Source organism: Peromyscus californicus, unplaced genomic scaffold (genome assembly GCF_007827085.1).
Source record: "Peromyscus californicus insignis strain IS unplaced genomic scaffold, ASM782708v3 Scaffold_4__1_contigs__length_199733344, whole genome shotgun sequence".
Lineage (NCBI taxonomy): Eukaryota > Metazoa > Chordata > Mammalia > Rodentia > Cricetidae > Peromyscus > Peromyscus californicus.
Genome location: NW_026294562.1, coordinates 160,681,066 through 160,708,860, shown reverse-complemented (window position 1 = coordinate 160,708,860; position 27,795 = coordinate 160,681,066). Strand labels below are relative to the sequence as shown.

At 55.2% G+C, this 27,795-nt stretch overlaps 2 protein-coding genes and 1 long non-coding RNA gene across 4 annotated transcripts; 1 reads left to right on the top strand and 2 right to left on the bottom strand.

The window, feature by feature from the left end:
- Positions 1-34: 34 nt before the first annotated feature.
- On the bottom strand, positions 35-20,235 carry Kmt2b (lysine methyltransferase 2B). 2 transcript variants are annotated; one of them, XM_052761743.1, is made up of 37 exons: positions 19,858-20,235; positions 18,751-18,823; positions 16,446-18,508; positions 16,132-16,245; positions 15,888-16,038; positions 15,366-15,648; positions 15,132-15,187; positions 14,619-14,897; positions 14,239-14,333; positions 13,856-13,957; positions 13,607-13,720; positions 13,327-13,473; positions 13,134-13,229; positions 12,660-12,777; positions 12,029-12,142; positions 11,678-11,862; positions 11,514-11,603; positions 11,300-11,404; positions 11,102-11,175; positions 10,240-10,355; positions 10,062-10,153; positions 9,745-9,882; positions 8,550-8,708; positions 8,262-8,382; positions 8,098-8,176; positions 7,843-8,003; positions 7,028-7,252; positions 5,490-6,789; positions 5,318-5,407; positions 5,127-5,233; positions 1,873-2,013; positions 1,723-1,797; positions 1,464-1,641; positions 1,133-1,240; positions 949-1,032; positions 699-828; positions 35-614 (listed from the first exon to the last, which is right to left on the bottom strand). In XM_052761743.1, exons 1-37 carry the CDS (start codon positions 20,218-20,220, stop codon positions 339-341), a joined length of 8,202 nt encoding a protein of 2,733 aa, XP_052617703.1. In that variant the 5' UTR covers positions 20,221-20,235; the 3' UTR covers positions 35-338. The 2 variants fall into 2 exon arrangements, with proteins under 2 accessions (XP_052617703.1, XP_052617704.1); XM_052761744.1 differs by having other exon boundaries at positions 1,873-2,010.
- Positions 20,236-21,483: 1,248 nt separating this feature from the next.
- Positions 21,484-27,572, bottom strand: Zbtb32 (zinc finger and BTB domain containing 32). The gene is made up of 5 exons (XM_052761956.1): positions 22,627-27,572; positions 22,357-22,430; positions 22,198-22,266; positions 21,913-22,077; positions 21,484-21,764 (listed from the first exon to the last, which is right to left on the bottom strand). The coding sequence occupies exons 1-5, from the start codon at positions 23,490-23,492 to the stop codon at positions 21,487-21,489; spliced, it is 1,452 nt and encodes a 483-aa protein (XP_052617916.1). The 5' UTR covers positions 23,493-27,572; the 3' UTR covers positions 21,484-21,486.
- LOC128125023 (uncharacterized) lies at positions 22,169-23,167 on the top strand. The gene is made up of 3 exons (XR_008223081.1): positions 22,169-22,418; positions 22,528-22,725; positions 23,060-23,167. It is a non-coding gene; the product is annotated as an uncharacterized LOC128125023 (long non-coding RNA).
- Positions 27,573-27,795: the final 223 nt, after the last annotated feature.

Below are 27,795 nucleotides of genomic sequence, written 5' to 3'. Positions count from 1 at the left end.
CACCACAATAATAAAATCATGGAAATACCACCTCTCCAAACATTGACAGACTTTATTGTGGGGGGGGATTCCCACCTGGGACCCCACCCTCTTAAATAAAAAAGTGCATAGAAAAGAAGGGATTTAGAAACCTTTGTACAATATCTACATCCTGGGTCCCCAGGGCAGGAAGGAGGCGATGGCTGGGTGGGCTGGAGGCAGGGCTCTTGCCCCTATATGTCCACATCCACCATGAACAGGAGGGTAGGAGTGAGACACTGAGAGACTAGGGAGCCAGAGGCCAGGGTGAGATGGCGGCGGGCGGGCACATGAGGCATCTGGGGCAGCCCCGGACGGCCTCAGTTAAGGAAGCGACGGCAGCGCTTGGCGCCACAGTTGCAGGGCAGCTTGTTGCTGGCATCCTCGATGGGAAACTTGTAGTCATAGGTGAGCTCCTCACCTCGAAGGATGCGGCGCAGGGCAAAGATGACAATGTGTTTCTGGCCTTCCACATGGATGACACGAGAGAAGCAGTTGGGCTCACACGAGTGGTTGATGAAGCGGGCAGCATTGCCGTGCATGGTGGCATCTACCACATCGAAGTCATCCATGCGGAACATGTAGCACCCAATACCCTACAGGGGTGGGAGGAAGGAAATGGCTTTTTGTCCCTGCAGGTCAGCCCATGAACACTCACCTCATAACCTTATGGCACTTACCTTTCCATCATAGAACTTCTCTCGCTTGTCAGTCAGGACAGACCGAATGACAATACCAGAGTACTCAATGACCATCTCACCAGCATCGATGTTGCGTTTACAGAACAGGCCTCGTCCGTGGATAGCTGATCTACAGGGCAGAATGCGCCATGGGGAATTCAGGGGCAGGGGGACAAGACACCAGGCAGCTCCCTATCATGGCATATATCCGTCCACCCAAGGGACTCCCCCCGCCCACAACCCCACTAACCTGTAGACACCAACTGCCTCTTTGGACGTCTTTTTGAGATGGCGAAAGCGCATGGCCATGGGAAGCTCCAGGCTGGTGGCACGTCTGGTAGGGGAGAGCAATACCACCTGAGTTGGTATCCAGGAACAGCACCCTCTTTAGGACCCTTTCAGACCAGGTCCAGGACTCCAATTGCTCTGCATACCTGGTGGACCGAAGCTGCACCTCATCCTCTTCTTCATCACAGGTGGCCCCCTCAGGGAGGACCCGATGCTGGGAAGCCAGGAAGTTGAACATGTCAAAGGTACACTTCCTGCAAGTGGGAGGAAGGTAGGAGGGTCACAGCCATCCCTTCAAAGAGATGCTACCTAGCCATGTTTTGATCTGGGCCAGTACTGCCAAGAACTATAGGCTAAAGACAGCAAAAGAGGAGGTAGGTGGGAGTCTACTCTTCTGACATCAAGTCTACAGATTACTCTTCCAGTGGCCTAGTGTCTCAGCTGCAATCTTTCTAGACTTAATTCCCAACCACTCACCGGAGATAGACCTCCGCTCGGGCAGCCCCATGGGGATTCAGGGGCGGCTCCTCCTGACCCTCTCCCTGCTGGTGGTAGCGGAACTTATAGTGCTGGCAGCGCTGGGCCCCAGGCAGCTGCTCTGCCAGGAAGATGACAGCATCGTGGTGGATGCCCAGGAGCCGTGCTCCACTCATTCCTGAGAACGGGGGAGGACACAGCAATCACATGGAGGGCCCACCTTGCCCTTGCTCCCAGCCTTCCTCGGGATACCTCTTACCACTGAAGGAGAGATGCCTGAGACGTGCATGCCCTCGAGCCTCTTGCACTTTCTCAATCAGAGTTCTCCACGCCCCTGGAACGAGGGGCCAGAGCAATCAGAATGAGGTCTCAACACTTTCCCCCTGTGCTACTGTTACCCCCAACTCACCCTCCAAGCTCTCTGCCTCCACACTGAAGCCGTCATCACTGCTGATCTCAAAGCGCAGGTGAGGACCAGCTCGTTTCGGAACCTGGTTTTCCTTGTCCTCTGGGGATGGAGGCTCTTCCTCAGAGCTTGAGGCCTCCCCTGCTTCCGTGGGAAGGTAAGATTGGAGAGGATCACCTTCCTGGACTCGAAAGCCACTGCTGCCAGGATAGCAGTGTACATATTTGATCATAGCACTGAGGGGGCGGGGCAGAGGAGGCAGCCTGGTCTACAGAGTGAGCTCCAGGACAGCCAGGGCTACACAGAAAGAGGCCTTGTCTCAATTAAAAAAAAAAAAAAAAAAAAAAAAGACCCAGTGCCCCTGATTCTCAGCTGATACTAACCTCTCTCACCCCTGGGCACAAACAGATACAGGGGACAGATGGCCTCCTCTTGGGTCAATTCCTTAGTGGCATTGCTTTGGATGTTCTAAGGGGCCTGGAAAACCTTTTCCACCATAGAGCAGCTGCACAGAAGTATGAAGGGCCGGGTTCTGCAGGCTCACTGAAAGCCATTCCAACATACACACCCATACACCTATGATTATTCTGTTTCTAAAACAGACTTTATAGATCCTGGAGAATTACTTATATGAAGAAAATAAATAATGGGGGGAGCACTAGGAATAGAACCTAGAGTCTTGTATGTGTGAGGTAAACATTATATCACCAATCTACATACCCAGGTCAATATACAGTACCTGTTTATAGATGTTAAAATATGTAAGATTGGACACAGACACTCAAGTACACTCTACATTATAAACTAATGGTTCTCAACCTGTGGGTTGTGACCTTTGGGGTCACATCAGGTATTTACATTATGATTCACAATGGTAGCAAAATAGTTACAAACTAGCAATTCAATAATTTTATGGTTGGGGAACTGTATTAAAGGGTCACAGCATTAGGAAGCTTGAGATCCACTGTTATAAACTATTTAAGGGCCTTTTGGGGGACTGTCTGTATTTAGTTTTGTTAAGACAGGGTCTCACTACATTGTCCAGGTTGGCCTTGAACTCCTGGACTCAAGAGACCTTCCTGCCTCAAACTCAGAGTAGCTGGGATCATAGATGTACACCACCTTCAGTCACACTGTAAAGATAAAGCCAACAGGGCTCCAGACACAGCAGCAATGTGACAAAGGAATGGTTAAGGGCAGGCAACCCTGAGGTCTGGGGTTTGAACACAGTAAAGGTAAGATTACCATCAACTGTCATGGTGAGGATAAGGAACGCTTTGGGGTGAAAGTCAAGGACTATTTGGGACACGCTAACTTAGAGCTCTTTCAGAAAAATATTCCCCGGCAACTTGACAGTGGAGACGGCAGAACAGCAGAAAGCAGAGAGCAGGCACTCAGCCCAGGGACTAGGGCTGGGCGGTAGAGTGATGCGGTAGCCATCAGAACATAGACAGGATTAAGAGCCCCGAAGTCCCAGAAAGCAGGTTGAGGGAGCCACACAAACACAAGGCCCAGGCCCTGAGACACAGAAACGGAAGGGTCAAACAAGGGAGGCATGACCAGGCGAGAGGACAAGGTGGGGTCCTGGAAGCTAGGGCAGGAAGTGCTTTAAGGAGGGTGTTAGAGAGCAGGTGTGCTGCTGCCAGCATGGGCACCGCACACCGAGGCCCACCACTGTCTCTAGGGCAGGGGTGGGCACAAGAGCAGGAGGGAAACATGACCCGGGAGCAAGACCCACATGCCCAGTCAATCACCAGGGCCTTTCTCTGCCAGTCTGTCCAACACCCTCCCCAGCCCTAAGTCAGACAGCCCTGGCCCTGCTACAGAAGTCAGATCATCTCCAGGCCTCCGGCCTTCCATTCACACCTGCTCCCTGAATACATGCACAGCCACAGCCACAGCCACAGCCACAGCCACAGCCACAGCCCCCTTCCCCACTGTTCCTTCTCACACCGCTTAGCCGGGAACAGGCAGGGTACCTGTCGGTCAGGCAGCCTTAGTCCACTTGGCTCTAATTTGGTGCTCCCAGGCTAGCTCTCTACTGAGAACCCAAACACTTGGACAGGGCTGGGTCACTGCAAACCCAGCTTGCGCCCCAGCTTACTTGACTGTTCCACTGAGTGACCCCAGAGACCACCAGAGAGCCTTACTTCCAGTCTCACCCAGTTGAGCAGACAAAAACCACTTGAGCACCCACCTGGGATCCAACCTGCCCGGGTTTTCTCCTACCCCGGAGCCATCTGCTCAAAGGCGATCACTATTCTCCCATGTCCTTCCTTCCCTCAGCTTTGAAGTTGCAGCCCTCATAGCCTCAAGCTCTTTGACCCGCTGCCCTCCCTCCTCCTGATGCTTAGCTCAACTTCTTGGCCAGCTGCCTGGGTGCTGCTCTGGCTTCTCACCAACCACTATCTTCAACATCCTACCCGCCCCATGCCAGCTGCTCATGCACTCTGCCAATCCGGGGCCCACAGGCCTGGTTTGGTGGCTCCCTGTGGCAGGTGACCTGCTGACAACCCCATCCCCGGCCCCTGGAACACCAGACTCTTCTGACCGTCCGTCCTATTGTTCCTGCCCCTCACTTGGGTTCGAGGGCTCTACCCTCCCTGGGTGATCCCCTTTTTGGCTTTACTAGTCACTAACTTCGATCCCAACCATTCGAGGCACCCCTATACCACCCCCACAGCTGCCCAAAGCCCTGCCATTTGAGCTTGTACACGGAACTGTTTTTCCTTGGCGTTTTCTTTTTGTTGTGACAGAGGGTCTACTGCTGGGTCTGATCAAATCCGGCTCAGCCTGCACTGCCTGCATTACAAGCACACATCACTAAACCTCGTTTCTTTTTCTTTTTTGGTTGTTGCTGTTTTTTGAGACAGGGTTTCTCTGTGTAGCCCTGGCTGTCTTGGACCTTGCTCTGTAGACCAGGCTAGTTGAACTCCGAGATCCGCCTGCCTCTGCCTCCTGTGCTGAGGATTAAAGGTGGGCGCCACCACCACTGCCCGGCCACTAAACCCGATTTCTAACACTACTTCTGTTTCTGTCACAAGGCCAGGAGCTCCCCATGAGTAACTGCAACCCTAGCACCTAGCTTGGGCTTGTACCCAGAGCGTGTGCTGCTTTTGTCTGTTTCTGGTGTTAAGAGAATGAGCCCAAGGCCTCAGCCCCTGGTGTGCACTGAGTTTTTGAGTAAGCAATTCAGGTTCCATCAGTCACCACTGGGCCAAACACAAGGAGGCAATGAGGGAAACGGTGCTCTCTACCTGAATAGTGATGCCACTGGGACTCAAAGAGTAGGTCTGAAGGACCATCAAGGGTCCGGGCAGAACCTTCTGGAAGTGGCAGCAAAGGGCACCGGTCCTGAAGGGGCCTGTGAAGAGAGACCTGTCAGGAGGCAAAAATTATTGGGGAGGAGGGGGACCAGAACCTCCAGGGAAGGGACCTGGTCACTCACCCAGGGCTTTCCTCCTCAGGGGGCTCCCCAGGATTGTTTAAGTCCAGAACCCCACGTACTGTGGGCGTCTTCATCCGCACGCGGCTGAACCTGGAAGGAACCACAGAAGGCCCAACTGCCTTCTCCTGCCCACCTCCCCTACCTGCCACATCAGCCTGAGACCCACACTTACCCACTGCCACTGATCCCTGGCACTTGGTGGGCATCCTCCAAGGATTCTCCATCTTCATCCAGCCGGGGAGCTTTGTTTGGGGGAGGTACTGGAGGGGATCGGCCAGAGAAGGTGGATACCCTCTTGACCCGGATGGCCTGGCGTGGTGGGCTGGGGGGCCCACTGCTGAACACCAGTGTTAGTGGGGGTGGGGGTGGGGGTGGGGCAGGCCGGACCACTCCTACCCCTACTACTGGTAACACACTGAGCAGGGGTCCTGGGGGCAGAGTCCAGGAGGTGGGGGCCGTTGGGGGAATGATAGGGGGCAGAGGCGGCTGCTTTACTGGGGGTGTGACAGGATCACCCTCCCCAGCCATCTTCACAAATACTTGTCCTAGCTTGTTGACAAGGATGATCTTGGATGTAGCAGGTTTAGGGGGCTCTGGAGCAGGACCCAGACTCAACACCCGAACACCCGGAGCCCCAGGGAGCCAGGCAAATGTCCGGGTAGGGTCAGCTGGGCTAGCAGGCAGGACTTGTGGGGGCTGGCTGCCGTTAGCCAAGGGAGGTGCTGAAGGGAGAGATTCCTCTCTGGGACCAGCAGCCCCCTCTCCAGGACCCCCTAGGTTCTTCAACACAAAATCCACAATTTCTGAAGGCAAGTCTTCAGGAGGTCGGGCTCTGTCCCCTGCTGCTCCGAGGACTCCACCCCGGCCCACTCCGGGTCCTGAAGGAGGAGTCCCCTGTCCCCGAGGTTGCTGGACAGTCTCTGCCTCACTGTCTGTGCCATCATCCACTCCATCCAGCTGCTCAATTCGGGGTACTCCAGGGAGGGAACTGGGAGCCAGGGCAGGGCCAGACACCACCGTCACAGGGAAGTGGACATAGTGAGTGGTGGGGCTGGTCTCCTCCTCTGAGCTGTCCCCCGGGCCTGCCTGGCTGCTCCCCACTGCCCCAGCAGCTACAATCTCTTCCTGGAAGGGCTCAGTCCCCAGCAGGCTGGCTGCAAAGTCCAGGTCAGCAGCACTTAGTGCTGACACCACCTCCATGTCTTCAAATTCTGGGCCCAGGTCTTCAGGGGGTGGCAGAGGAGATGGGGCCAGGTCAGGGGGAGCCAGCTCCCCTGAGGTAGGTGTGAGGGCTGTGACTGAGGTAGACAGGGGAACCCTGAGCTGAGGGGAAGTTCTGAGAGGAGAGGAGGTCCGCCGGGATGGTGGTGGCCTGGTGGCCAGAGGGCTAGGACGGCGAGATCGCCTTGGGGGAGCTGGAAAGTCCGAGTCTCCCACTGTAGGGATGTGGTGGGTCAGGGAAGATGGACTTCCTGTGAAGGAAAGGGTCAGTATCAGCCAGCGGCTCCACACTTTCTAGCTCCACTCATTCTTCTTTTTTGAGACAATGTTTCTCTGGGTAACATTCCTGGCTGTCCTGGAACTCCAGATGTAGACCAGGCTGGCCTCGAACTCAGAGATCTGCCTGCCTCTGCTTCCTGACTGCAAAGAATAAAGGTGTGCACCCCGACTGCCCGGCTGCTCTACCCACTCCTGGTACCATGTGCTTACCTGGGGAGGGCAGAGGACCGAATGAGACGCCCCCTAAGGGCCTCCGAGACGGCGAGTAGTTGGGCACTTTGATCCGAGCCCCTGAGAAGGAGCGGGGGGTGGGAGGAGGGCCACTGCTTGAATCTGTCCCAAGTGGGGGATCCAGATTCTGAATGGGTGAGTGGTGTACAGGATCTCCAGGAATCAGGGAATCTGCATCTGGCAGGTCTTCATGATTGGGGGGCTCTGAAAAGGCAAGAAAATGATATTAGGGGAGGTGGGGGCTCCATACCCCAAACCTCCCAATACATGCCCCTTCAAGTCTGTGGAGAGATGACTCAGCAGTTAAGAGCACTTGCTCCTCTTCCACAGGACCCGAGTTCATTTCCCAGCAACCATGTCAAGTGGCTCACAAGCACTCCAGCTCTCGGGGATCTGACCCTTCTGGCCTCTATAGGCTCATGGACACGTAGTCAAGGAAATAACCACCGTTACTGTAGAGATAAACCATTCCCCTTGTACATAATGCAGTGGAGTCTGTGTCCTTAGCAAGATCAATCAAACGTTACAAGAGCACACAGCCCTTAGGAAGCCAGCTATGACACTCCTGTTCCCTAGAATTGGAAGCCCAGTGCTCTTCCCTCACTTCCTGTGAAATGCTGAGCACAGCCCCTGAGGTATGCGTCAGAGCCAACTACTACTGCTTCTGTCATTCCAAGAAAGGGAAGAATAAGTGCATCCTGAAGTTTCTCAAGATAAGGAGAGTATGGGGGTGGGGTTAACAGCTTTGAGAGGCCCCATTTAAGGAATAGGGTGAGGCAGTACCCAAGTGCTACCTGAGGAAGGGGTGGGGCTATGCACAATGGTCTGGTTCTCCTCTGCTGCCTCCAGGTGAACCGGCTCCTCCCTTGGCCCCCAAGGGCGATACTCTAGAATTCGGCACCGATACCAGCAGCGCCTCCGAGCATCCACTGTGCTCCAGTACAGGCGGGAGCACCTGGTGCACATATGTGGGACAAGAGAGTTAGGAAACCTAGAAACCACATGCAGCCCTGGAGTCCTCCTCCCTCCATCAGCCCTGCAGTGCTCACTGATAGCCAATGGGGAAGAGCCGACCCTCACAGTCTGAGAGATCAGACAGGGTGCCCAGCGAGTTGATTCTGATGGAGCCTACGGTACAAACAAGAGGTCAGGTAGGGCAGGGCCAGGTAAGGTCAGCAGTATAGTAAGTATATAAAGAGAGCAAGTGGCTGACCAATGAGTATATTGATGACATCTGGTTCAAGCCCAGTCAAGAACTTTCGCTTGAAGTTGATGCCCTCAAAGTCCACATAGACTCGCCGGAGAACATCAAAACCGTCAGGGGTCACGATCTCCTGGGAGGGAGGAAGCAAATGGGGGTTGCTGGGTTAGCAGAAGGTAGAGGAGTGTGAAGGCAAAGCTCTGTAGGCAGGGACTCAGCACTCAAGGGCTTGCCTATAGGATCACAGGGAACCCTGAGACAATAGGGGAATGGGCGGCTGATCCCAGCATCCTGGCCTACCTTGCCATCTAGGAGGTCTGTGTGTTTCTGGCAGAAAACCTTCTTGTCGTCCTGGAAGATGCAGTAGCTGGCCCGAGCACACATGAAATGGAAGTTGCTGAGGCAGGAGGACAGGCAGCAGCCCACTGTAGCGCCAGGCTTCAGGCAGAGCTCACAGCGCTGTGGGAGGCAGGGACTGCTGAGGTGAGAACTGTGTGGCCCAGGATCACTGATAACCTGCACAGGCCCTGGCTGGCCGATTACACAGCTTCCCTAGCTGTACCCAGGGCCAGGCGCACACCCAAACCACCTCAGAAACGTCAAGTGACATCTGGAGAAAGCTATCGGCTCTGAAGGATTGGCACTTGCCACCTTCTTCACACTAGCCATCACAACAACTCCTGCCAAGGGCAGAGTCTTCTCTGAGACTCCACCCGGGGGGCACACAGTGAGGAAGGATTCTTTCTTTTCTCCCTTTGTTTTTTTTGAGACAGGGTTTCTCTGTGTAACAGCCCTATCTGTCCTGGAACTCACTCTGTAGATCAGGCTAGCCTCGAACTCAGAGATCCGCCTGCCTCTGCCTCCTGAGTGCTGGGATTAAAGGCGTGCGCCACAACGCCCAGACGAAAAAGGATTCTGAAGCTGACTTGAGTGGGTCGGAGGAGACTGCCTAGTAAGAGGGAGATGGCAGTGTTTGGAAGGTGTCCTACGAAGGTACCATCAACAAGGTGTTTAATTTCCATCTCTTGGGATACAGGCCTAGATCAAAAGTGCTGCCAATCATCAGTGCCAGAGTCTTGAGACAAGCAAATGGGCACTGAGGGAGCCAGACAAGGGGCACATGCCTAGAATCCCAGCACTTGGGAAGCAGAAGCAGGAAGATTACATTTGAAACCAAACCGGGCTACACATGAGTACCTGGATAGACAGGGCTCAGGACTTAAGTGTCGTCCCCCCCACCCCGCCCCCCCCAGCCCCCCCCCACCCCGCAAAAAAAAAAGGAGGGTGGGGAGGGCACTGAGAATATAGCTCAGTGGTAAAACACTTACTTAGCACATGTGAGGCCCTAATTTCAATTCCCAGCACAAGAAAGGTACCAGGGACCAGTAGTGGAATGGAAGGACACGTCCATGTAATAGTTCTACACCGAAGGAAGTACCAACCTGTGACCCCAAGAGCTTTTCTTTCAAGCACCTTTCTGGGCCCATGCCCTTACCATCTGCCTTCCTCGTGCAACAGCAGCATGAACATTCTTAAGGGAGCCGTCATTCTCCTCAAACACTTCAGCTGACCAAATGGCACAATTGACATGTGTCCACTCGTTCTGCCCAATGTACAGGAGCCGCCCTGCCTCCTGTGGGAAGAGGAAGAAGCGGAAGAAGAGGAGGAAGAGAAGGAGGAGGAGGAAGAGAAAGAGGAAGAAGAAGAAGAAGGAGGAGGAGGAGGAGGAGGAGGAGGAGGAGTGGCATTAAGGGAGGTGAGGGTTTCCAGAGACCAGGCCCCACAACCTAGAGCTTGCATAGTAACCTTTACCTTGGAGTCAGCATCCCCATACTTGAGACAGAGTGCACACTGACGGGGGTCGTCCAGGTGTGAGAAAGCAGCTGGGTCCTTGCTCTGGGAAGCTGCAAAGGATGTGGGAAAGTAAACCTATGAGTCAGGAGCTAGAACATGGCCAACCAATCAGGTTCCAGCCTCTGCTTCCTAGTACCTGCTGAAGGATCCCCTGGAGGTTGCCCAGATTCTGGGGTCTCTGATTCTTGCTGTCTCCATTGAGCATAGACATGGTCCAAGGATGGGGGCAACACGGCATTGGGGAGGACTCCGCTGTGGAGGCAGGGTTAGCATCTGATGTGCTCAACAAAGGCAATTCAACTGCAGCCCACCCACAATATAAGCCTCAGCACACCATGACTCCTTTCTTCCATTCTCACATGGATTTTTTTTTTCTCCCAAATAAGCTAAGCTCCTCTGTGCTAGTTAGATGTGCTGTTCCTCATGCTCCTGGAATACTCTGCGCTCAGCTTAGTTTCACCCTTCCAGGACACTTTCTCTGATCCCTAGACTCTAGCAGCTTATCTGTCTAGGCTCCCACAACCTCTTGGGCTTCGGCTTCACCACTCTCACCACCTGGGCATCAGTGTGTGCCTACTCTCTGAAACATGAACTTCCCAAATGCCTTCAAAAAGCAAAGCAGAGGCTGGAGAGATGGTTCACCGGTTAGGAGCACTGGCTGCTCTTCCAGAAGACCTGGGTTCAATTCCCAGCACCCACATGGCAGCCCACAACTGTCTGTAACTCCAGTTCCAGTGGATCAGACACCCTCATATGGACATACATGCCATATATATAAATAAAATCATTAAAAAAAAAAAGTAAAGATAGAGCCAACTACACACATACATCTTTGCTAGTCTAGAAGTAATGAGGAAAGCTTACCCTGGCTCCACCACCCTCCTCTCCAGCCTTTTCCCAAACCCTGCTCCTTATCCCAGCCCGATCCCTGGAATCCCAAGTGCCCTTGCTTTTGACCTCACTCCTTGGTCCCCCTCCAGCTACTCAGCCTTGCTCACTTCGGCAGCCGGGTACTCCGTCGCCAGTACTTAGGGTCATGGGCGTCAAACCAGCAGAACGCAGACTCTAGCAGCTGGGAAATGGGTTAACAGGATGAGAACTGCCTTCCCTCAAGAAGAGGTGGGGGCAGGCTCTGAAGACACATTGTTGTCCCTACTGCCACTCAAATCATTCTCTAGCTCCACCCCAGCATTCACCTTCAGTAGGAGTCCTTTCATCTGGCTCCCAGCCCGGCGCTCTGGGGTCTCTCCTTCCTCTGAGTGCCTCATCAAGATGGCCACCACGTCTTCCATGAAGCTGTGCTGTAAGGGAGTTTCTTAGTGTCTGAGCCCTTACCCCAAACCCCAGCCCCTGCCCAGCTCTGCCCTCTTTCTCATGGCAGCCACCTGCTCCTCCCAATGTCCCACTCACCACAGACTTATAGTGGCCCTCCTCAAAGCGCTGTCCCACAGCTTGCAAATCGCAGGGTCCTGGGTGGAGCTGCTTCCCATCCTGCCCACACTACAAATTCAGGAAGTCAGAAGGGCTGATGCCGAGCCCAGCCCCACCCACCCTGCCTCCGGGGCCCTCCAGACCTGGGTACACAGCAGCAATGGGCCTGCCACCTTCGAGCTCAGCAGGCCCTGGAGCACCTGGCGCAGGCCTCCCTGCAGGGCCCCACTCAGAGCCTCTCTCCAACGGGGCTGTGTTGCCCCAGCACATGGCCCACATGTGTACAGCACCGAGTCTGGCAGCCCAGAAAGGATCTCGTAGTCTTCATCTAGAACAGCCGATGACAAAGGAGACAACAGATTGGAAAGATTTAAGGGCTCCCAGGATCCCACCTAGGCCCAAGGACAGTTAGTGTACCTGCCATCCTACAGGCCTGTGGTGGGGATAGGGTCCCCCAAGGCTGAACCTGTGCCCTTAAGCATTCTTCTTCTCACCTGAGAGCCCCTCACACTTGGCATGCACCCAGTGGTCACACTGTGCGCACTGCATCATCTTGCTCTCATAGTCATTGTCTTCATAGCAGCGTGTGCAAATTGGGCAGTAGTTCCCTGGGGAAAGAAGTCAGAGGTACAAGTCCAGAGCAGCCAGGACTGACCTCTGCTGAGTCATGTGCAGATGCCACACACATTTCTGACAAGCACACAAGCTACTTCCACTGTGGCCTTCAGTCTCAAAAGCTGTCTGTAGACAAAGCCTGTTTTCTCTGTAGCCAACACCTTTCCAAAAGAAACAAGACTTTGCTAGATGTGCTGGGCGAACAAAGGACAAAAGCACTGGTCTCCAAGCTGCCCGATGGAAGCCTGGGCTTCTTCCAGGAGGGACCTTAGTGAGCAGGTGGGTTCCCGAGCCTTGGACTTCTCAGAGTGGCTCTGCTTGTGCTCATTATCTGCATACTGGAGGACTCTGCTTGAAGGGTACTGAATCAAAGCAAAAGTTCTGTAGCTAACAGCTGGAAACCTACTAGACTCTCTTCCTTTCGGTGCTGGAGGTTGAGTGGGGTCCTAGTCCAGAGCCTGGCCCATTCTACCATCGCCCCCCAAGCCCTGTTCTCCTACCAGGTCCCACCTTTCTCATAGAGCTCCGTGCACCTGGGGCAGAGGCTGTAGTCTCCAGACCACTCGACGTCCCAGTTCTTGCCTGGAGTTGCCCCACAGCTCTTACAGCGCACACAGGCTGAACAGATCTGGGGGAGCAGGGTGATGTTAGAAGAAAGCTGGACACTGGCTGAAGCAGACTGACAGGTGGAAGAAAACAACGCAGGACTAGTACAAGGAATGGCAGTAAGAGGAGGAGGAAGAAAGAAGGGCAGAAGTGGACCGCAGGGCAGGGCAGGGCAGGTCCTGTCAGCCTGGGAATCCTGAACCCATGAGCTCCTAAAATCCAATTCTTCATCTGCAGGTTGTCTAGGTGTCTACTCTGCCTATCACGTTCTCAGGGTGACGTTCAGCCCTTCCATCTTTACAAGAGCTTCGGCCTAGGTTAAATCTGAGGGCAGAACAAGCAGGATGCCAGAGCAAGGAACATGGGCTCATCTCTCACCCAGTGGCGCCGTTTACGTGTGGCCCGGGTTGGGTAGCTAGGTCCTAGGCATGCTGGGTGGTAAGCATGGCGGCAACGTTCACATTCCAGGAGGTGCTGGAGGACAGTGGAAGAGAAAGCAGTGTTAAACACACAGCATAAGGACACCTCACCCGCCGCAGGCCTCTACCTGCCCTAGGCTGCCAGTGCCCACCTTGGACCCACGGCCTTTGCGCCCACAGACATGGCAGAACTTGCAGCGCCGGCAGCACCAGGTGTCTCGATGCTGGGGCAAGGGCCGTTCAGCCTCTTCCAGACAGAAGGGGTGGAAAGGGTCACAGCAGACTTGGCAAAAGACCAACTAGGAGGAGTGAGGAAATGATGGACAGTCTGAGGTTGGACAGCCAGGGGATGACCCCTGGCAAATGGAGACTTGGGAGGCCAGGATTGTCTTTCTTTACAAAAAAAAAAAAAAAAAAAGGCAAAGCACCCACCTCGTGGAGGCCTTTGCTAGCACACAGCAGGCACACCATTGGTGGACCCCCCGGCACAGAAGTAAGCACACTGAGACCACCCATGAGCCACACATTCTCTAGGTCGCAATCCTCCTGGGTGAGAGAGGAAGACAGGATTGGAAAGCAGCCAGGAACACAGGTCAGATCCATGCTGAAAGCTGCTTACTCTGGATACAATCAACAAGTTTCTTCCACCACAGGCTCTACAACCATCCCTCGACCCTGTACCTTAAAATCCACTCGGACCCGGTGCACACCATCAGGGGACTTCTGCTTTCCAGTCCAGCCGTTGGGGAAAGAGCTGGCAAAGGGGCCAGGGGCTAAAGCATCCTAAGGAGGGACATGGGGTTGTCAGAGGATGCCAACCCCACCCCTCTGCAGACTCCTCTCCTCACTGGCCTCCCCCAACCTGCCAGACCCTGCCTTTTGCCCAGATCCCACTTGGCTTTCCAGAAAGGCAAGGCCTGCCTCATCCCTCAGGACCTGTCCTCTGGTGAGGACACACCACGACACTCAGGTGTGCCCATCACCCTGACTTGCCAGGTAGCTCCTGGAGAGCAGGAGCCATGCCTCACACAGGGCTTGGGGTTCTCGGAGCGGGCCGTGCTGACCTTGTCCAGGCGCCTTCGGGCCTTGAGCTGCAACACAGGCTGCAGGGTGGGTTTGCGGGGCCGGCTCTGCTCCTCAGGTTCTAGCACTGGCAGCTCTAGGCAGGACACAGGACAGCTGACCCTTCCCATGCCAGGCCCTCCACCCCTCTGCACCTACGTCCAGGGCTTCCTCCAACCAGAGCTCCCAAGGAAAACCTTCAGTGAGCGCCTCAGACCAACTGTGTATGTACGTCCCTAGGGCTACTTCCTCCTTTGTCCCTAGCTACCCTCTTGGACAGATTGAGGATCCCTGTCCCTTCGAAAAGGCAGAGAGCCCTGGATTCCACCCCCAGAATGTCCAAAAGGAAAAGAGACATAAGACAAGCTGACTGAGAACGCACCATGTTCTCTGGGGGTTCGACGTCTTGGAGCAGGGGGACCCCCGGGCTCTGAGTCATCTGAGTCCTCGAAGACATCATAGGAGGGCCGCTGTTTGACGCAGCGTCGGGCTGACTTGCGCTGCAGTAGGAGGGAGTCCTGCTCCTCGGGCCCGGGAGTGGCCCCCACCTCCTCCCGGGGCCCCCCAGCTCCCGCCCCCCGGCGTGGGCCTGGAGGACCAGGGGAGGCCTCAGGAGATTCATCGGAATCCCAGGGCAACAGCGTCTTCACTATCGTCCGGCCTGTGGGAACAGGGGACTTGGTAGGATTTGAACTCAGCAAGGGACATGGGCACCAGGACAAAGCAAATCCACAAAGTGCTGCACAAAAGGAGGAATGCAGGAGAGATGCAAGCTTTGGTAGAGAAGGACACGTAACAAATGCAAAGGCAAGGCAGGGAGCAGAGGAAATGTGGCCTCTGTCACATGGCTATCTCTGTGAGGTTTTATGAAGAAATGCTCTTCAAACATCATTACCTTTTTTTGCTAGCCGCTCCATCTTCCGAGCCTCTATCTTGTCACACTTCCGGTATCTGGGGAGGGGAGCAGCACGTCACCAGGGTAGGGGACTGGTGGTCTGGGGGAAGAGAGGAAGCTCTCCACAAGGATGCCAATCCCACTGCTCTGGCTGGGCAGAAGAGGGGCTGGGGCAGGAGGCCTGGGTGACTGACAACCCCAGATGGGACCAGAGGCCACACTCCAGCTACTTACACACAGCATTGCTTCTTAGTGTTGGGGCCCCCAAACTTAGGTTTATCCAAGCAGTTGACACAAGAGCCACAGTCTTGCACACGCAAGCAACCCCGACAGTGCCCACAACGAGCCATTCTCATCTTCTTGCCATGGTGGTGAGATGGCAGTGACCGCCGTGGCGTGTGGGCCAGGGCCCCTGCAGACCCTGTAGGCTCCAAGTCTCCCCCAGGCCCTGTGGATTCCACCTTTTCCCGCTGGGATCGGGATGGGACACTCTCAGTTTCTGATGCTGACGATGTATCTATTGTAGCAGGTGGAGGGGAGATAGAGCCACAAAACACTAGGTATCCTACCTCATTTCCCGGTTCTCCCTCCGCTTTCCCATGCTGACAGGCTACAGGTTCCCAGGCACTAACTGGGTTTGTCCAAGACCAACCCACTCACCCGCTAAGCTCCACCAAATCCCTCTACTTGGCTCCCTGGTGCTCTTGCTCATGCACAAACCTTGTCCTCAAGCCTCCCACTACACAAGTCCCCTACCCTCGGTGGCAAGGTCCTGCCGATCCCGGAGAGGGAGGGCACTGAGTCGGGGTACATCTTCAGGCACCATGGCCCGAGCCTGACCCAAGGCCACAGCAGCATGACGGCAGACATGTTTGATTCGGGGGCCTTGCACAGGTGACTCGGGGCCCTGGGAGAGGAAAAACCAGGAACAGGTGTGGGAAATTGCTCCCTACAGTCCTGTAGCCAGCCTTCTTCAGAAGACCCTCCTGTCACTGCATACCGAGGCTCGATCTCTCTTGGCGTCTACGGGTTCTTCTTCAGACTTGACACAGCCTCTGTCTGGGGTCTGTTTGACAGTCCCCACAGCCTCCTCGATTTGCACTGTCGGGCTTGGCTGGTAGGGGAAATAACAGGGTTAGAGGCTGCAAAGTGAGGACCGGTGGGGACGGGGGAACAGGAGAGGGAAGGGATGGGAACTAGGGAACAAACAGGTGGAAATACAGGGGAAACTGGTCCAGTGTTAGCGCTGAACACTGTCTAGGGAGAGAGCTGCACAGACTGAGTGCAGGGGCCTGCTCAAAGCACCCCACTCACCGACATTGAAGCTGCTACTTTCTGCTGTTGCTGCTGATCGATCTTGAATAGCTGCACCTTAGCTCTCTTTAGAAGGCTAAACATTTTTTCCTCCACCCCAGACAGTGGCAGCGGAACCACACTTGCAACACGGGCCTTTTCCAGTGGTGGTGTGTGTTGCGGTGATGGAGGTGGCTGCAGCTGTACCTGTGGCTGTACTTGTGGTTGCTGGGATGGTAGTGCCTGGGGCAGGAGCTGTGTCTGCAAGGCCTGTGAGGGCTGCTGGAGCTGAGCCTGAAGCTGCTGCCCACTGCTCAGAGCTGGAGCCCCACTGGGGGGCACCTCCACCTTAACAGGAGTGGTAACCACAGGGACGAATCGAGGCAAGCTGAGGTGGTTGGTCCGCCCCACTGCCCTAGGCTCAGGCTCAGCTGGAGAGTCATCAGCAGGAGGCAGATCTGGCTCAGGGGCTTCAAGAGCCCCAAGAGGGGGAGGAGTAAGCACCGATTCATAGATCTTCAGGTGGGCTTCACTTGGGGTAAACTGAGGGGCCCGAAGGAGCAGGGGCCTCCGGGAGGGAGTGGCGGGGGTAGGTGGTGGGGATGGAGCTAGCGGCGATGGGGTTGGCGGAGGAGCAGGTGGAGGCGGCGGCAGCTCCCGGGTTAGTGAAGTCCAGCGAAACGTGGGTTCCCTTAGGATAGACCGTCTCTTTTCAGGGAGTGGGACTGGGGTAGATGGGGGAGTTGGGACACGAGGTGGAGAGGGGACTGGTACTGGCTCCTGGGGAGCAAGAGGGGAGGTTGCAACAGGAGGTCGAGCAATAGAAGCCTCCACCTTTGGAGGCTTGGGAGGGTCTTCGTCCATAAATCGCCGGGGTGTCTTGATAACACGGGAGGAACGGGCACTCACCACAGGCATAATAAACTGCCGTATATTCTTCAAGAAGGTGGTACTTTTGGGGGCCACAGTAGGACTGTCTTCCAGAGGGCTTCCTGTGGTGGTGCTGGGGTTTGGAGAGGGAGAAAGGGTGCCCTCTGGTCCTGACCGAGCAGCTTCCCGCTCTGCCCGTTGACTAGGAGTGAGGGGAGGCCGGCCCCTCTTCCTAGAGCATGTAGCTGGGACAAGAGGAGGAGATTCTTCTTGCTTCTCTGAGGCTGGGTGTGGGGGAGGGGATGGTGGGGGAGGAGAAACGGGGGGTGGCAGAGGGGATGCTGGAGGTGGAGATACTGAAGGCGGTGGGAGAGGAGGTGGTGGTGAAGGGACTGGAGGAGTCAAGGGTGGTGATGGCAGCTTCGCCTCTTCCTTCTCCTTCACTAGCATCCCTTCTTCCTCAGCCACGGCTGTCTTAGTTTCCTCTTCTTTCTCTTCTTTCTCCTCAGTGTCCTCTTCTTTTTCTTCCTTCTCTTCTTTCCCCCCCTCCTCCTCCTCCTCTTCCTCCTCCAGTTTCTGCTCTGGCTTCTTCCAACAAGAGTCCCCTTCCTGTTCATCTTCATCTCTTCTTTGAGTGGCATCCTGCCAGCTTTCTCCACGTTGACCATGACTCTGACCTGATTCTGGTCCCTGGGACAATTGTCCCATCTTCACTTTTTTGGCCTTTGAAACAAACTTGATCATAAGGGGAAGTCCGCCTCGGCCTCTGCCCCTGCCTCCACGGCCTCCTCTCCCAGGCTGTCCTCCACGTTTCGGGGTTCCAGGTCCTGGACCAGGTCCCTCCTTGCACTTCCAGCTGCCAGTTCTGTTCTTTACTGGAACCACAGGAGGTGGAGGCTCAGGTTTAGGGATTGTCACAGCCGCTTCTGCTACCACTACTGCTTGCTGCTTCTTCCGGCAGGGGCCTGCTGGCCGTCCAGGGGGCCGTCCCCGAGACCGACGGGGAGTGGAGGGCTCACATGCTCGGCTCCGGGGGGCGTGGGGTGCCTGGGCCCGCCGGAGAAGTTCTGTCAGTGCCTGCACCATCCGCTCTGTGCCCTCCTCGCCCCGTTTCCGAGAAGGGGTCTTTGGGGGGCCAGGAGCCACATCTGCTAGGCGAGGAGGAGGAAGGGGGGTCGTCTTATGCTTTCGGCCCCGACCCCGGGGGGCTCGACCTAAAAGGAGAACAGTTGTGGGGAGTTGGGTCAAGCTGGCCCTGAGGACTTAATAAAAGCACCCCAGAAGGACAGGGCACTAAGTCTTACTTGTCTGTTTCCCCCAGGGCCCAGGCTAGCTTGGACTCTGAACACAGGACACACTCAGTCACTGGTGGAAACCAGGTGACCACCAAGGAGCTGACACAAAGGGCAAGAGCGTTCCCGTAAAACTAGAGAGGTAGAGTTTCCCCATCACTCACCTCGCTGGGATCGGAGCGCAGAGCGCAGGGAACTGGGGGCCACATCTTCATCTGAATGAAAACCCTGAAACTCCTGATTTAGGGGACCAGGGGTGAAGGGGAGAAACAGCAGTCAGTGCCAAAACCCCGGTTTCACCTGGGCTCAGGTGTTGAGGATATAATACTTAGCTTCCACCTTAACGTACTCCTGCTTATTTACCAAAGAACTTAAAAGACTGAGGCCAGGTCAGAGTGAATGAAGGCACTATGCATTCTTGAACCAGACCACACCAGCACAGCCGCCATCAGTGGTTCTCTGGCCCAGAAGACAACACTCAAGGCTCTCCTCAAGTTAAGCAGTAGGCATTATAATGAGGGCTAATTCCGACTTAATACCAAGTAGGTCCTTCATTTACACCCTTTTAGGGCACTCCTAAATGGGAATGGGGAATGTGGGGGTGGGGAATGAAAGGTGGAGCAGATGGTTTATCATATTAGAATCCACTCTGAGCCCTCAGAGGACTACTAGCTCTCCTAAGCAATATAATCCACACACTCCTCCTTTTCCAAAAGGCTGAGAGGGATAAATCATGAGCTGCACTCACTCCAGACTCAAGACTCAGCATTCAGTCTATCCCTCTTCAACCTGTGCCAGAAGTCTCCACTCTACCTTAGAACCAAAGAGCAACGGGGACACTGGTAAAACCAGGGAGGTGTCGCGGATTATAAGGCCCCAAAAGGCAGCCTGCAAGTAAGAGCCCATGAGGCTCTAGCCTTGGTCCATTAAGGCCACGCTGCTGCTGTCAACCACCACTGGTCGGGCATGCAATCCCTGTGGCCTCTTCACCCACTCCTCTCCTGCTCTGCCATTGCTACCGCGAAAGATCAGCTCAGGACACCAGCAGGGCTTGCCTGGAGCCCAGGCGTCTGGCTGCAGTCAGGTTTTCTCAGACCACTTTCAAAGGCCCTAGCCACCCCAAAGCTCCACGCAGCCTGCTTCCTTCCGTGCTTATTTCCAAGAGCCCCGAGAATCCCACTTGTCCACAACACCCTTCGGAGCTATCCGGAGCCCTGCAAGCCCCTGGCCTCCGCCCCACCCCGCGCAAGAGACGCCTCCGACCGCCTCACCTCCTCCTCGGATTCCCCGTCACTGCTCTCCTCCTCCGGCATGCAGCCTCGGTTCGGGCCCCAGCCCCGGCCCCGGCCGCGGCCCCGGCCTCGCTGAACGCGCGGACCAGCCCACAGACGGCGGAGCCGGCGCAGGCCCCGGCGGAGCCCCAGCAAACGGAGCAGGGCCGTGTCCTCCCCGGGCTCGGCTCCTCCCGGCCCCGCCGCGCCGCCGCCGCGCCGCAGGGTTACCCGCACTCTTTCGGCTCCGCTGCCTCGGCCGCCGCGGCCCCCGCCCCCGCCGGAACCCCGCGGCCGGCCCGGAAAGCGGCCCCGTGCGGAGCCAGGCCCGGGGCAACTGCCGCCGCCCGCCGCCGCCGCCATCTTGGCACCGTGAGAGGGGCCGGGGAGGCGGGGGGAGGGGTGGCCCGTGCGCAGGGCCGGGGGGGAGGGGAGGAGGGGAGGGGCGAAGCGGGGCGGCTGCGGCTCACGACAACAACCAGCGCCGCTGCGGGGCGGGCAGGAGCCGGGGGCTGGGCTGGCCACGCGCGGGGCACCACGGGAGCAGGAGTCCGGGCTGGACGCCCGTCACCTTCAGACCACACCTGGAAAGCAGACCCCGCGTCGCGGCCTGAGAGCGGGAGGCGCAAGGACCTCTGGGAAATGTAGTCCAGACGGCCTTGCTCCTCCCGCCCACAGCTAGGGCGCGAGAACTGGGACTACGGGGTCAGCAGCAGAGATCAGGAGAGCCAGTTCCTGGTCTCGAGGAGGTGTGGTCCCCGGTTCAGACTCCTCCCATTGTTCTAGTCGGAACTAGCGGCCTGCATGGACTACCATTCCCAGGGTACCGCGGGCTTCGGACCCTGGGAACCCGACCGACACCGGCAAACGAAGTTAGCTACTGCGCTAGGCGTGGGCTGAGGAAAGGGCGGAGATGTTGGGTTAGGCTCATTTCCAGACGCAATTCGGTAGCCGCATTGCACGACGCGGAGGGGAGATGCTGGAAAGGCTGCTCCCCCGTCCCTTGCTCTCAGGGAGAGCAGACGGGTGACCGAAACCACGACCTGAGCCTGCGCTCTTCTCCAGCCCTGTCGTACGCGAGCGGTGAATTGTTGTGGAACGCACCAGTCTTGGAGACCTCACAGCCACCCTCCCCGTCCCCCAGGGTCTGTAGTGCCTTTGCGGCGTGCTACCTCGGGAATTATACTGAATCCCCAGAAATAAAATGTCTGACCCTCTGTTCAGTGGATGAATGCCCAGCAGGGGCCGCTACAGGACAAGGGGCAAGGGTTGGACAGCCCCCCCCCCCGCCCCCCCCCCCGACACACTGCCCACCCTCCCCCAACCCGCACAGACGAAAAGTCTGGACTCATCCTGACTACAGAACACAGGAAACTCTTTATTATAGTGATGAAATTGATAGTCCCCAGTTAATCTTCACTCCGGCCAACTTTAAATGTCTTTGACTCGGACTCGCCGCCAGCCGGCCGAGACTTCTGCAACCCTCACTCATCTGGAGAGGGTTCGTGGTTTCTGTCCCGCAGCGCTTCTGTCAAATTAGCCTGGCAGCCCTAGAGACAGGCTGAGCCCGCCCGCCGTTCATTTCTTCGATTGGACGCTTGTCAAGCCAGGGAAGCTACCAACACTCGGTCAGGTGGCAGAGGAGGAGGTAGGATTCCCGGGAGAGATCGAGGCTCGAGTCGGTCTCGAGGAAGAGTAGAGGAAGGTGGAGCGTATGGTCCATCCAGGCGGCAGCTGGCTGGGCGAGTGACCTCGCATGTGCGCCTGCATGGAAGCCAGGCTGGGGCAGCCAGCCCTGCACAGAGGGCAGCGATAGGGAGCAGCCCCATGTGTCCTCAGGTGCTTGGTCATGGCAGAGAAATCCCGGGAGCGCTGAGGACAGAGGCTACAGGAGAAGGGCTTCTCTCCTACAGGTGAAGGAGAAAGCCAGAGAAGGAAGAAATGGGCAAAAGTTGGCCAAGCTAGGGGTGTGTCGAGCAATGGGGCAAGGAGGAGCTGGCAGACCAGCGATGGGAACAAAAAAAGACAAATTCACACTGGGCAGGATGCCCATACCTGTGTGGACTCGGTAATGCGTCTCCATCTGATGCTTGAGTGAAAACCTCTTTCCACAGACAGAGCAAGAATAGGGCCGAGAGCGAGCAGGAGGGGGTAAAGGTGGGTGTTGGTGAGATGGGCAGCTCAATGTGTGATCTTGACCCACACAGGTTGCCAGTGTGCCTGTGTGGACAGAGAAGTCAAAATGGTATGACCAGAATCCCTGAGGCTGAATCAATACATCCTGGCAAGAAACGGAGAGCTTTGGTGGGGCAGAGGCAGCAGTTCTCTTACCCTGCTTACCTGTGTGCCCTTGCCCAGACTCTTCTATCTCCCAAGGGCTGAGTTGTTCAGGGCCCTGGGGAAAGGATCCTGCAAGTAGAGTGAATTGGGGGCCCTGCTAAGGCTGGATCCTGGAGCCCAGCCGCTGTGCAGAAGCCCTGGGTGGAATAAGGGGCTTACCTGGAGCGGGGCTGGAGGAGGCCAGCTGATTCTGACTCCAGAGACCTTTGGAGTGGCACAAGGTCAGTGGGATCCTGGATGGAGAAGAATTACAGCCTTGGCGAAGCCTGAGAACCTAACCAACTCTGGCCTCTCTCATGATCGGAATATTTTGTTGTCTCCTTAACTCAGGAAATGTACAGAGATGTGGTACCCTTCCACCCTTTACTGCTGCCTCTCCTGAGCTGCTCCCTCCCAGCCTAGATGTCTTCCACTAAGCCCTTCACTCACCTCTGGTCTTGAGGCCAGACCTGCCAGGCTGCAGTGATGGGGGTGCTAAGGGAGAAGGGAGTGCCATATCTGGGCGGCCACAGGAAAATGCTCCACAGGGTAGGTTGGCCCTCTCTACACCAAGGGGCCTCAGCCCACCAGGGCCTGGGAATGAGGCTGGTTAGGAGGGAACCTGGTGGGGAAAGGGGACCAGGGCACCCACGGAGACACTCCTCAGAGCCCTTGGGGCTCTCTATACCTCCTATGGCCTCTCCTTGCTTCCTTTCTGCTCCCCCGTGGCCCACGGGGGCTGGGCTGAGGGCCTCCTCTGATCTCATCTTCCTAGTTATCTCTGCCCTCTCAGGGCTCTCTCCGGGTGCTTTGCGCTTATTTAGCATCTCCTGTTCTCTCCTATTACTTCTAAAATCCTTCTCTGGTTTCTGTTTCTCTCCAGGACCCCCAAGTCCTCTCTCAGAATTCCTCATGAGTTCCTCTGCCTCCTGGTGCCTCTTCAGTCCTGGATCCAGCTCATCTTCATTCTTGTCCTTTTGAGCTCTCTTGCATGCCTCTTCCAGGGCCTGCACCCCCAAGGCTCTGGCTGCCTCTTCAAGGTTCCCCAGCTCCTCAGGCTGTAGCTCTACACTCTCTCCATACACAAAGGTTAGAAGCTGAGCAAAGGTAGAAGGGCTGATGCCTTCAACCAGAGCCCACCGGCCCCTGCAACCCAGCCTTGGACTTGCCCCTGCTAGCACCAAGCTGTGAGCAGGGAACTCCAGGCCCCCTACAGTGATCAAGGTATCACAGAGTGCTGGCCGAAGCCGAGCAGCTAACTGCACCAACCTATCAGAGCCATAGGGGCTGATCAGTCTTGTGGGGGTCTGGGGCATGGCTCCTGGCTAATCTACCCGGTTCAGAAGCTCCGAAAGAAAAGTCACAATGGGGGGTCCATGGCAGAAAGGGGAGGGAGATACCGCAAATTCTCAGGCCTGTGGAGGGGAAGGGAGAAAGAGTGAGTCTCTGGTTTCAGATTGGAGCTGTGTGTCCTGAATGAGTCAAACTAAGTCAAAGGCAAGGTGTGGGGATATGGCAGTAGAAGAATCCACACTGGGTCAGGTTTGGGGCCTAAGGAGCAAGAGCCAGGCAGTTAGCAGAGGTATCAAGTAGTGGGTTTAGGACTGGTATAGTTAGCCAACTCAGGCTTCAAGATTTTTGCTTCCCCAGGCTCTTCTGCAGGGAAAACCCTCTGAGCAGCCTGGGCTTTCCCTCACTTCGCACAAAACCTGGCATTAATGGAGTAAGATGAAAGAGCTCATAAAGCTTGTGGGTCCCCCCACCCCCACCCCACTGTGAGCTCAGAAAGCCAGAGAAGGCAGCAAGACAAGCTACACCGCAGGAGAGCAGGCTCTAGGGCGTCACTCTCCGAGGCTGACATGTCTAGAAGACATCTCAGGGAAGGAATTAGGAAGACCAGATTCCTGTCCAGTGATTGAGAGCTACAGCAGAGGTTTAGAGGAGGCTGTGATGCCTGTGGAACTGAAAGGAAAGGGAACCTTGAGAAGGGGAAGCTATCTCCTCTCAGAATGAGCCTAAAGCATGGTTTGATTTCTGTTTTTATAAGCCAAAAATGAAGCCCAGAAAGTGCCCAACAAGTCAAGAGTTTAATCACCCACAAAGCCATCACACGGGCCTCCCAGAATACTGGAGACGGAGATGGAGAAAGAGCCCAAGTGCCGTAGCACCTAGCAGGCCTAGCCCTCCCGCGCCTGCAGACCCTCCATGAGGGGGGGGGGCCTCGTAGGAGGGAGGGTTACTACTTGGACACCGTGGGGTGAGTGGTGCAAGGTGGCAGGGGCGGAACAGAAGGTTGGAATGGAGGAAAGGCTTGGCTGCGGGGAGACAGTCACTCACCTCTGTAGCTGCCTCCTAGCACCGCATGCTCTCTGCTGCTCTTGGGGCTCCCCTCCAGCTAGCTCCACCCCTGTCCTCAGTCATCCCAAGTATCAATCTGCCACAGTCCCCCAAAGGGGTGTGGCTTTATACCTTCTGTCTCTGCCTGAGACCTACAAGAGACTATCATCTACTTTTGACAACCCGGACAGTTCCTCACTCTAACTCTACCTTATTAGACGTGAATCTGTGGGGCCAGGAACTTTGGAATAGTCAGAGTCTGAGCCTCATCTCTGCCATTTACTAGTTGAATCACCTTGGGCAAGTCATCTCTCTGAGCCTCAGTCACCTCATGCATCAAATATCAGTGCTCTTTCGAGGTGTGTGCGCAGGGGGAGATGAAGTGGCATGCATGAGGAAGTGGTCTGTGAGTTCAGCACAACACTCAGCTGCTATTAGGTCTGTCTCAGAGGCGATAGTCGCATGGAGGAGCTGGGGACCGTTTCTGATACCTCATAGTATAAGGACAGAAACAGAATTTGAAGCACAGGGGAACCAAAGGCGGAACCTCGTCCCTCCCTCCCTGGCTTAGTACATTTAGCCCCTCTTACTCTGTGAGGCTGACCCTTGTTCCCTGGACCACAGCAAGGACTGGGTGTGTGTGACTCAGATCCTCCCAGCAGACTCTGAGGGGGGGCAACCCCAGGAAGCCTGTGGTGGTCTTCGAAGAGAAAAATCTCCTTTTCCTGGGCTGATGACAAATGACATTTCTCTGAAATCAAAACCAGGGGGCTTCTTTCACTTTCTGCTCAAGGGGTCAAGGTCCCTTGGAGATTTCCGTCTCTTTTCACACTTTTAGACTCTCTCTCTCTGTCTCTCTCTCTCTCTCCTCCTCTTCCTGTGTAGCTCAAGGTGTCCTTAAAATCTCTGTCCTGCCTCAGCCAGTGCCACCATACCCAGCCCTGGTACTCTTTCATTTGAGGAAGGGATAAAGCCTTCGAGACTCAAGTTTCTTTTTCTGTTGTTTTTTCCATTCTGTCAATCTGATCCTTTGCAGATCATTTCATTCACTTAACAGACACTTTGGGACATTCATGGATTATGTCTGGTGTGTCATATAGGTGCAATAAATAACTAGGAGAGAAACTAGCCAGATGCTGATAGACTGCTGTGTGACAAGAATCAGTCTGAGTCCCCATAGGTTTCTCCCTAGATTCCAGCCCCCTCCTAGACCCAATAAGGTAAGATTAGCTTTTCTCCCTTTGGCTCCAGGATTCCGAGGTATTCAGACCTGCCTTCTGCTACTCTCTCCCTCCAGACCCAGGATGCCTTCCCTCCGTTCCAGCTTGGATGCAGGCAGGTGTCAACCCTTCCTAGATCAGACAGGGTGTGTCGGTGGGTGAGGCTGGTGAAGGGGCAGCAGGGTGGAGATAGGGGAAGATGAGTCAGAGCGAAAAGGAAAATGCAAATGACAACTTTGTTCATCTGTTCCTCTGAATGTTAAATATTTTCCATTTCTGAGCTTTCTAATTCCTAACATCACACACTTGGGAACACACTAGATACTCCTATGTGAAAGACACAAAGTGCCACTCCTGATAGGTGTGCAAGCACAAACCTTTGTCCAACACAAAAACACATGGTCTCTAAGAAGTGAGGCAAAGCCACAGCTGTAGAGGGCAAGGTGCTGGGGTCTGGCAACAGCCTCGTCACCCAGAGGAGGCAGCCCCTCCCCTCCCCTCCCCTGCCAGTGACTCAGCTGCCCCACTGGTGTGCTTTACCCACTGATGACCAAGAAGTGGGGGCTGCTCAAAGTATCTCTGTAAGCAAAGATAGTTGATGGGGGTGACAGTGAGCTTTCGGGGTACTCAAAGGGAGAAATGAGCAAGGGGACTCCCGCTGAGTAAACAAAAGCCCCCTAAGCATAGGAAACCCCATCTTGCCTCCCACTTGGTGTCACCCATGGTAAGGCTATCCCCCTTAGAGGTATTGACAGGGTCCTTGAACCTGAGCCCTTATGCTGGTGACACTTGAGGCCCTCCCTAGCTTCTTCCTACAGCCATGGAAGGGCAATCCAAGACGTTGGGCATTAAGCAATGACAACAGAAACCCTGCAGCGAGCACTTGGACTTGCAAGAGCAGGGACACTGCTGTTAGATCCCAGGCCCACTAGGTGCCTTTCTCGCTGTCCCAGACAGTTAGCTACCTCCCCGGCTACTCTCCAGCTCTCTAGGATACAGTTGAGAAGCGGTGCTGTTCTGTGGCCTTGCAGACTCCCCCTCTCGCCATTACAATACAAGGTTATCTAGTACCTGGCTCCATGTAGATCTCGCTAGACTAAATCACATGGTATGAAACTTCCTGCTACTTCATAGAAACCTATACAAGTCAGAAAAATCCTCTGGGATCAGATGGCTTTTCTTCAAGACCCCTATTATGCTGAGACTCTCTCTCCTAATGAAGTACCTCTCTAGGATATTTTTGTTTTGTTTGTTTGTTTGAGACAGGGTTTCTCTGTGTAGTTTTGGTGCCTGTCCTGGCTCTCACTCTGTAGACCAGAGCTCGAACTCACAGAGATCCACCTGCCTCTGCCTCCCAAGTGCTAGGATTAAAGGCATGTACCACCACTGCCCAGCTCTGAGAGGTAATTTCAAAGTTTGATCTTTTCCCAAACTAACCAACCTGCTGCATCTGGCTTCTGATTTATAACCTGATTCAGTTTTCTTGGAACAATTTTTCCTCTGATAAAAGTGACACTTGCTGGTGGTAATCCTAGCACTCAGGAGGCTGAGGTAGGAGGATCATGAGTTTGAAGTCACCCTGAGCAACATGAGACACTATGAATGAAACAACAAAAACTGTCCCCATTTTCTGCTTCTCAGGCTCATGCAAAGAGCATCATCTGCCACCATCACCCTGGGACAGAGTCAAGAAAGGACAGGTCACCGGGCGGTGGCGCATACCTTTAATCCTAGCACTCGGGAGACAGAGGCAAGAAGATCTCTGTGAGTTCGAGGCCAGTCTGGTCTACAAAGCGAAATCCAAGACAGGCACCAAAAACTACACAGAGAAACCCTGTCTCAAAAAAAAAAAACAAAAAAAAAAAAAAACCAAAAAATGGAAGGAAGGAAGGAAGGGAGGAAGGAAGGAAGGAAGGAAGGACAGGTCAAGAGTGTGGTATTTTATTTGTGCTGAAATGTGATATTTTATTTGTGCTTTAATAAAGTTTGCCTGGAGATCAGAGGAAATAGCAAGCCATTTTAAGTAAACAAAGTCAGGCAGCACATGCCCTTAATCATGATA